At 44.7% G+C, this 10,028-nt stretch overlaps 1 protein-coding gene across 8 annotated transcripts in view; it reads left to right on the top strand.

Annotated features, from left to right (window-relative positions):
- The window catches only part of PPFIBP1 (PPFIA binding protein 1), a 146,076-nt gene that overhangs the window by 68,955 nt on the left and 67,093 nt on the right, over positions 1–10,028 (top strand). For all 8 annotated transcript variants that reach the window (XM_019544372.1, XM_019544373.1, XM_019544371.1 and 5 more), the window contains one exon: positions 8,800–8,892. In XM_019544372.1, coding sequence (XP_019399917.1) covers positions 8,800–8,892 — 93 coding nt within the window. The remainder of the gene's footprint in view (positions 1–8,799; positions 8,893–10,028) is intronic.

Here is a 10,028-nt window from a genome sequence, read left to right as displayed (position 1 = left end):
ATCACCCCTGAGCCTGCGCTTTGCCAGGCTGAAGTGTCCCATGGCTCTCAGCCTCTCATCATAAGGCCTATTCTCTTGCCCTCTGATCATGCACGTGGCTCTCCTCTGGACTCTCTCAAGCTTCTCCACATCCTTCTTGAATTGTGGAGCCCAGAATTGGATGCAGTACTTCAGCTGCGGCCTCACCAAGGCCGAGTACAGTGGAAGGATGACATCCTGAGATTTACTTGAGAAGCATGTATAGATGCAAGCCAGAGTTTTGTTCACTTTACCAGCTGCGACATCATGTTGGTAGCTCATGTTCATCTTGTGGTCAGTCGTGACCCCCAAATCTCTTTCAGCTGTGGTGCTAGCGAGCGTAACACAGCTGAGCCTATAAGCATGCTGCAGGTTCCCCTCCTCAAGGTGGAGTACCTTGCATTTTTCGGTATTGAACGTCATCAGGTTTATATCCACCCACTTACTAAGCTTACCCAAGTCGGCCTGGATCCCTAGCTTATCCTCAGGTGTGGACACTATGCCCCAGAGTTTAGTGTCATTGGCAAACTTGGCCAGTCCACTTCTGACACCAGTGGCCACCTTGTTGATAAAAATGTTAAGGAGAATTGGTCCAAGGGCAGAGCCTTGGGGGACAGAACTAGTCACGGGGCACCATAATGTTTCGCATCCATCGACTATTACTTTCTGGGTCTGACCTCGGAGCCAATTTCCCAGTCATCGGGCTGTGGTGTAGCCAAGGCCGCAGTTGGCCAGTTTTTCCCTGAGGAGATCATGGGACACCACATCAAAGGCTTGTTTAAAGTCTGGATATATGATGTCAATCTCTTCTCCCTTGTCCAGGTGATATGTCACTTGATCATAGAAGGAGATGAGATTGGTTAGGTAAGACCTACCCGTGACAAAGCCATGCTGGCTGTCCCTCAGGATGTTGCCATCGACCAGCTTATAAAGAAGGGTCTCTTTGATAATTTTCTCCAGAATCTTACCAGGGATTGAGGTCAAGCTGATTGGCCTGTCATTCCCAGGATCTACTTTCTGCCCTTTCTTGAAGATGGCCTTCACATTGGCCTTCTTCCAGTCTTCAGGTACTTCACCTGAGTGCCATGAGTTTTCGAATATTTTTGCCAGTGGTTGGGCTATGACACCTGCCAGCTCCTTGAGTACTCTAGAGTGTAATCTGTCAGGACCAGTGGACCTGAAGATGTCCATCCTCTTGAGGTGTTCCTTTACAAGGTCTACACTGAAGCTGTGTATAAATACACCCTCACCCTGGTTGTCCCGCATCATGCTAGGCAGGGCGGTCCCTTTGGGCTGATGAAAGACTGACACAAAGTACCCATTAAGCAGGTTGGCTTTTTCCTGGGTGTGGGTTATCAGCTGCTCTGCTGAATTTCAGGGTGTAGGGTTAGTTTTGCTTCTGCATGTCTCCTTTCTGCTGTGTCTCCTTTCTGGATATTATGCTGATGCTGCAGGCCTTGAGCACAGGAAGTATGCCAGCAGCAATCCCACAGTTTCTTGACTTCTAGCCCTCCTGCAACACACTTTGCACGGGGATCTGGGAGACTTCTTAGGGAGTCTAAAGTCAGGCAGGATAGATTTGTACGTCAGAGATGCCTAAGTTTTCATAAGAAGTAGCTGACTTCATCAGATGATTTGTAGGACCAGACTTAAGAAAAAAGCATGTTCAGGTGCAGAGCTGACCCGAGCAGGGTGCGGGGCCCTGCCCCCACTCTGATCTGGGCCTTGGACCCGAAGAAGATGCCGCCGATATTGGGAGGAGGCGGGTGGTAGATGTGGCGGGCCAGTAGGGGGCACTCCTGCGCTGAGCCACCCACCTCACTGCACCCAACCACCTTTCAGGTTCCAAGTGCCTCCCTGGGGGCACTTTACATCTGGCCTTCCTGGAGCACAACCACTGCCACCACCCAGGGATGGACCTGATTCTGGGTCTGTGTACCCTGGGAAACACAGGCCTAGTAGCCCTCGAGGGTACTTGATTCACTTCAAGAACTTGGGATGCTTCCCTCAGTGGGAAGCACCAGTAGTGGTCTCCCTTAGTCAGCTGAACCAAGGGGATCCCAAGGCATAGTCTAAACCCACTCCCATGCTAGGTACAAAGGAGAACTTTATTGGTTACAAGGGGTAGGGTTGCAATAGGGGACAGGGTAGAGCAAACTGGCATGGCTGGATAAGCCTTTGATCACACATCTGTGTTACTGCAAACTATATATCTAGTTAGATCTCAGGTAGCTTACTCACAAGTATCATTCAGAGGCAGGTGGAGATTCCCTCTGGAGGCCTGCAGTTCCTTGATCATGAATTTTGAGAGAGAGAGCAAGTTTCAGGTGTTCCAGCTCTTCTCTCTGAGACTTCTTCATGGTTGTTGCTGCCTCCTCCTGTGCAGTCCTTAACTTACTATAGCCCTTATGACTTCATTTACCTGGTCCAATGGAGGCCAGCACTTGTTGGCTGTCAGCCAACCAGTTTGAAATGCATCACTAGTTGCTGGGCAGACTGGCAGTTCCTAGCTCCCCAGGGAGCTAAAGCCTCTCACCCAGGTATGTGATGCCAGTTGTGTAGGCAGAGGGAGAAGGTTTCCCCCCTCCCTCAGGAATGTTTCTGGCTCAGGTTACCTAAAGAGATAGGGTAAGGTGTGTACCCTCTGCAGGGCCCATCCTAACCAAATTGTCATAGAGCAGAGTTTTTGGGGAGAAACAGAGGTGGCCTTCTGCCACAGTAGTGAGTGGCTGGATGTGGAGCTGCTGCTCTGCCTGGCTCTGTGCTGCTACAGCTCCACCCCACTCTGTAGGGTCCCCCAAAGCATGGTGCCCTGGGTAGTCAGCCCAATACAGCCCCCCACTAGGGACGGCCCTGCTTGGGTGCTGGTACACATGATGAAAATTTATCTTTGTGTGGCTTAATGGTGTCACACAGTACGTGTACACACGTTTGCAGGGTTTTAAATGAGTTTGCATTGCTGCAAGCTAAACTACATCCCAGTGCAGTTTAGTTTGCAAGATTGCAACTTGAAATGTGGCAGCCATTTGTCAGTTCTCCCCTTGGCTGTGGGAGGTGGGCAGGCTCTGCAGGAAAAAAAGGATCGGCCTCTCACTGCTCCTGCCTTCAGCGTGCTCCTGCAGCTGGCAGGATGCCTGGGGCCAACTGGGAGAGGGCTGGCTTGCTCCTGGGGCAGGGTGGAGAGGCGGGGGGGGGGTGGCTGGGTGTGCTGTTGGCCAGAGAAAGTGGTGGGGATGATGCATGGGGCAGGGGCTGCCCGGGCAGGCTGCTAGGTTTCCCAAGCCCAGGAAGGAGACTGTAAGGTCAACCTTAAATATCAGCTTCAATGTACATTAAGTGACTTGTCAGTATCCAACAGGGAATAAATGACAGATTTGAATCTGAGCACCTGTCCACAGTAGTGACCACACCACCCTCCTTTTTTCTGCTACTAACACAACAATAATTACTGTCCTCAATGCTAATAGCAAATCACTGTGTAGTGCAGATGAGGGGAGCAGAGCTAACAAGTGCAAAACCCCAGGATTGTAGCTCACCCTGCATAAGGCAAATGACAACAAAGACCGAGAGAGTTGCTTATGCTCATTTCATCCTTCTGTGTTCAGGGATGTGATCTGGCCCTTGGCTGGTGATGGCAGGTCTTATATAAACTTAGTGGACTTTTGACAAGGTTGCCAACCGAATAAAGCTTGCAGATTGCCAGTAACAAAAAATGTTGTTGATATCCAGACTTTTTTGCTGACACATGCTTTCACTGATGTTTTACATAACGTAAATATAACTCTTCTGCCAGGCCCTACACTGTTGCCAGGTCCCAGTTAGAAGGGCTGGATTTAACATCAACCACAGTCTAAAAAAAAAAAGGTAACAAGATTTTGGCTGTCAGTAAAAAGTTTTCAATAATGAAAATTCTTGGGTTGCAACCCTGTTGGACTGCAGTGATGGTTTTAAGCTGTGCTGCCCTTCCCCCGCTCCCCCGTCCCTATTTCTCACTCCTACACCCTGATGTTCCCTGGCTGCACCTTGCACCATGCTTCCTCTCCCACCCCAGCCTTATTCCCATCAGCTCTGCTCCCCCCTCACCCCAGCACAGACCCTCCAAAGAAGTCTTCTTGCCAGTAATATTATAGGCAACCTGGGATGCAGCAGCCCATGGCTGAGAGACTGCTCCTTGAAGGTTGCTGTGCTCCCACTCAAAAACTAGGTGGTATGCTGTGCTCTAGTATTAGAGCTTCAGTCAAGTTATGGCTGTTTAGTGTTTTTACTGACAGCTAAAATTTTACAGATTTTATTGATAGGCCTTTTTAAGCTATTTTTTTTCTTAGAGTAAATTTACTGACAATTAGCAACCTTGACATCTATGCCAGAAAAAGCTCAGTGGGGAATGTCATTTGCAGTATAATAATGTACATAACACACTTTGGCAGGAGATAAATAGAAAATTTGTCAAGCAGAGCCTTCACAATATATTTTTGAAGAATGGTTAAAGATGCCCTTTAATTCTCTTAGGCCTGGGGCAGTAGTTGTGCAGTGTTTTTAATGACTATGATACTAATTTATACAACCCCAAAATATGTGCAGTGCACTTAATTAAAGAAAAGACAAAACATGGTTCTTAGCCTGAGGAGTTTCCAGACTAATTTCAGATATGCCTCAACAAGGCAGAGTCACTATAATTGGAGGGGAAGGGCAGAGAAAATGTTTGGGTTACAGTAATAGTCTCTCTGTTAGTCAATATTAGCAGTACCATTAAAGTAAATTCTTTTCATCAACTCCTTTTGTTAGGAAGAAGTGTTTGTCTTTTTTCACGTGAGATTTTACATAAGAGCTGGTGTTCTTGCTTCCCCCCACACATTGTGCACCTGCCCAAAATTTTCGTGTACAAATAGTTTAAGTGATAAAATGGTAGGATAACATCACAGCAAAATATAAATGTGATGCCTGTGGGCAAGGATTTTTAAAAAGATCCTTAATGTTTGTCATTGGCAACATACAGCTTCGTGCATTTTAATTCCAGACATTGACATCCCTCAACATGCATATTTATAAAACAACTGACATGCTCTTTCATGTCCCCCACAGTCTCTAGTTAGATCAGTGAGGAAGTGCCAGCTGTGACCAAGCCATAGAGGTGTGCATCAGCATTCATTATCATTAGCAGAATTTTTCCTTTTAATTATCTTTCTAGATGTACTTGAACATGCATGGAGTGCAGCTAAGAATACTGATCATTAAATCAACTGTACCTTTTTGAAAGTAAATGAAGGGAGAATGAAGGCTGTTTTATATAACAAGTTTTATGGAAGACTTCTCAATCCCAGTTGCATAAATAAGTATGAGTTCTTGTTTAGCAGGAACATGGCATGTTCCATTGTCTTCGAAATGAAGCTACGTAAAGCGTTCATGTAGTTCCTAGAACCTAGAAACTGAACCAGCTGAGGTCCATTTTTATTTGTATTTAATTTGTCCTCCAGTTGCTAGGAGAATCCAGTGACCAGCAGGATGGCCTCAGTTCAGTTGCAGTCCTGGTATGGGGTAAGAAAAATTGGCAAGACTCCCTCAACATCTCCCCTACCTCCACCCCTACTCCACTCCCCACCCCTACTCTTTTTGATGTATTTGGAATACTTCCTACTTCTTGATAGACTGGGAAGAGCATGAAAATGGCTTTTTTTCATCATATCCAAGCACTTTTGGTCTTGGCAGCCATTTTATTGCTGTACTGTGGTCTTCATGATCATCAGACACCTGCTCCAGTACAGGGCAGTGAACTGGGTAGGCAGGGAGTCTAGAGCAAGGCTGGCTTGGAGAATGTCTCCAACCATGCGTGAATGGCTCTAGAATGCCCAGGCTGGCTGGTTCCAGGTCTCAGGATTGATGGGCCTCTTATTGCATGTATATTTGTGCCATTGGTTGGTATGGGTAAAATTAGATTATAGTACCTTTGTATGCAGACTGGTAAAACTAAGCATTATACTACCATACTGGGGCTTAAAAGATGATTCTTCCTTTTGAGTGTTTTCTTCAAGGCTGCATAAAAACTGAAGGCACTGTTTTTGAACAGTTCTCAAATGAAACCGTATTACTATAGTGGCAGTGGATCTTTTAGATTCACTTTTTGCCAAAATGTAATGCCAGGTTGGGGATCAGCATGTCAACTACAGATTATACTCATCGTGTATAATTTATTACATTTCATTTGGATTTGTGAGAAAACCACAGCCCCCTGGTAAATTTTCCCCTGCCAAGCAGGAAGTTCAGTGCTTTTTATTGTTCTTCAGTAAACCATGTTGCACTTACTGTAACAGGAGAAACATTTTGTTCAATGGTGTGGGTTCTGTATCAGGGAAGTCAGAGAATCCAAATAGTGCTCTTCATTTCTCTTCCATGCCCTTTGACTTGGTTTTCCTATTGTACTACTATTGTAGTATATTTTTATAATCCAGTAGGGATTGCAGATATAGGGGAGGTACACCTTTACTTTCTTGTCAGTTAGTGAGATGGCAGGCCAGCTGGATGCACATCTGAGCGGGACAGTCTTGTGGTTCAGAGTGGACAGGATTCAGGACCCTTGCATTCACATTCTGGCTGTGCCACACAATTTCTGCCTGGCTTGGATAAGTCCCTTTCTCTTCATCTCTGCTGTACTTGCCTATCAGTAAAATGGAGATGTTTTAATGGTGGTAATACTACCTTGAAACTTTGTTCTGAAGTATGTGGGAAGTTCATAAAATGGACAGGATTTCCAACTTGCTTTTTAAAAAAAATCTGATATACACAGCACTGGGCTTTGGAATACTTTGCTTTTTGGTAGTAGTTGCCTTGTCGAATCAGTTGCAATGTTGTCTAACTTGAAAGTCCTTGTAGTTTGAAGCCACGTTGTAGAGTCTTTTTCTTGGTATATGCTGATAATAGTTTTACTTTATCATATTATATAGTCCCAGTTAAATGTAATTTGCTTGTATGTTCACATTTATGAAGTCAGTGTCACAGGCCAGCTGGGCACTGTGAATTTATCAGTTTAGTTGCAGGTACTGCAACTGTATCAGCCACTGCGCTATTTGGTGGGGATCGAGGAGGTGATGTTGGGAAGGAAGCAATAACAAGTTTTACTTATGACAGTAAAAATGAATTTTACTTATAACAGCGAAAGGTATAGTTTGCACATACAGCAGTTAATAAAAAGGTTAAGCTAATAAACAGACAAGATAACAATACAAGTTAAAAATTGGCAGAGATAATAAAAACAGACAGACAAATTAACAAAGAGTTCCCACTTGGTTAGTAACTTATCAATAGTCCCTCAGTGTCAGGTACACGTCAAATTGATTCAGCAAAGTCAGGCCCTCCCGATCCATGCTGTCAGAGAATACCGGGGAAGGTCCCTCAGTCAGGATTTGGCTCTTACTCATGTTGAGAGTAAGGGATCTGGGGGCATGGGACAGCAATGACTATTCTATTCTGTCCTTCCTGCTGGTCACTTAACGTGTGTGTTCTTTTATATCTTGTTTATGCTAATCTGTTGGCTTTAGAGCCACTCACAGTCTTACTCTATAGCTGTTACCCTATGGGGTTAAAAGGTGTTAGAAAGTATGATAATAAGTTACTGCCCAAGTTTGGCTTTACCCAATAAGCAAATCACACCACACAACTTTTGGGGTTTGAGATTAGCATGTTCTCACTCAAGTTCAACTCACTAATGTTAATTATACCTTGTGGTTATGTTCGTTAATTTTTACTGACTCTAAGCAAAAAATTATTGGATCAGCTAAATCTGTAGTTATTCTTTAGTTCTACTTTTTAAAATCTTATGTCTGTCTCATGATCAGTGCAAACAGTTATATTCTTTACGGTTATACTCCAGACAGGCAGGAAACGTTTACAGGAAGCAATTTCATAAGGTTTATTTTAGGCTATATTTTCAGACACCTTCTAAAAGCAAATTTATTTTGCTATAAGTTGCTCGTTAAGCCTTTTGGTTTTGGCCATCACAGGTCAGCATATGATTTTTTTTGTGTAGTTTGCTGACTGATGAATATTTTACCATCTATAAATTAGATGTAGACATGTATGTATTAGACACATTAGACCTGAGAAACAAAACCTAATTTCACAGAGATTGATACTGACCTGGGAGAAGTTCCCCACTTCTTTGTTTTTCATCTCTGTAAAAAATGGACATAAAATACCAAGGTGAATGTTAATGTTTTATGTGCATGTCCAATGACTTTGTGTGGCTATATGAGATTATGGAAGGTGCAAGACACTGGAGAATCCAGCCCACTGCCTGATTTAGAAGCTGATAAATTAGCTAATTGTGACCTGCATGCCTTTTTTTGGGTGTTTTTAAGGAGGAAACTCTGGGGAGTCCATGGATTTTGTTTTTCAATTCTCAAATCTTGGCAGCTGGCTAAATGTGGGATTGGGCTACATGTCTTCTGCCAATTTCTAGGTGGTGGCAAAAGCCTTGTTCCACTCAGCAACGAAAGAGGGTTGTGTCCCAACATGTAGGAAGCACAATTGTGGCTTAAAGCTTCCTTTCCTTCTTCTTTATGCAGTTCAGGAAGAGAAGAATTGAGAATTGGGGCCCATGGATATCCATTAAACTCTGAGATGCTTTGAATATTTGACCTGACCTAATCTTTACTTTGGGCAGACTGGGTATGGGGTTCTCTTTCTTGCTCTGGTTTTACTTTCCTAGTGCTGCATGGCTTTTTAGCAGTCGCTCTGCATTGCTTGTTTAATTTCTTGGTTTTTTTTCTTTTTTTCCCTTTTACTCAGGGTTTGATTCAAGAAATCCATGAATTACAATTAAAAGTGGGAGAAATGGACAATGAACGGCTTCAGTATGAGAAAAAGCTTAAAACTACTAAGGTAAGTGGCATTGAGGGAATAAGGGAAAAGGGTGGGCATCTGCCAGAAACTTTGGCTCTGGATCTAATTTTCAACCTCTCTGAAGTCGTGAGGACATTTATATTCAGGGACTTCATAATGTCCATTAAAAAAGTAAATAGGGGCTGCCTACAAATCTTATACTGGATTTCAATTTCAAACCACAAGACAAAGTTCAGGTCTGGTGCACAGTAGGGTTGTATGAAGCTTTGATCCCTGATTTGGTTTAGTGGAGATTCATCCCATTTCGGTGGCTGAAACTCTGAATCCAAATCGAATCAGAGGACCCTTTAATCTCTCTAGATCTAATTGGAGCTCTCTGAATTGATTTGGAGATTCAGACGTAGACACAGCTTTAAATGTTTTTTCTTCATACCTCTAGGTAGCAGGGGCTTGTGAGTGCTGGGATGCATGGAGTATCCCACAGAAGCACAGGGGGCTTCCCAGTGTGCTTAGCAGCAGACATGGAAGTGGACCAGAAGCACATCTGGTCCACTTCTGGGTCTGCTGTGGAGTGTACGGGGGTGGGGAGGGGACAACCCCCCACGCTTCCCCAGCTCAATGACTGGTGCCTCCTGGGTCGGGGGGTGGGGGGCACCCGGGGTCCCTCTGCAGCTGATTGCTGAGCCGGGGAGGCACAGGGGTGCCCCCCAGCATGCTCCCCGGCAGACCCAGAAGTAGACCGGAAGTATTTCCATTTCACTTTCGGGCTTGCCACCAAGCATGTGGAGGGCTCCCCTGCATTCCTATAGGATGTTCCACGTGCCCCAGCATTGCAGCGATCACAAGCTGCGCTGGTACCTCAGGGTATGTAGAAAAAACTTTTAAAATTGTGTCTATGTCTGAATATCTGATTCTCTGAATCAGCATCAAATCTTTGGATTTGGCTGAATTGAGTCAGGGACAGTGATCCGAATCAATGAATTGAATTGCTGTCCCTGATTTGGGCTGAATCCGAATTGAATAGGGCCCGTTTTGCACAGTGCACAGTATTTTTGAGTGCCAATTTCTGAAAGCCCAGTTTCCCACTAGTTTCATAGTTTCTAGGGTCGGAAGGGACCTGAGCAGATCATCTAGTCCGACCCCCTGCCATGGCAGGAAAGAATACTGGAGTCAAA

The sequence above is a fragment of the Crocodylus porosus genome, unplaced genomic scaffold, assembly GCF_001723895.1.
Source record: "Crocodylus porosus isolate Cpor-Errol unplaced genomic scaffold, CroPor_comp1, whole genome shotgun sequence".
NCBI classification, from domain to species: domain Eukaryota; kingdom Metazoa; phylum Chordata; order Crocodylia; family Crocodylidae; genus Crocodylus; species Crocodylus porosus.
The sequence above is the reverse complement of the archived record's forward strand: the minus strand, read 5'-3'. Positions and strand labels throughout refer to the sequence as shown.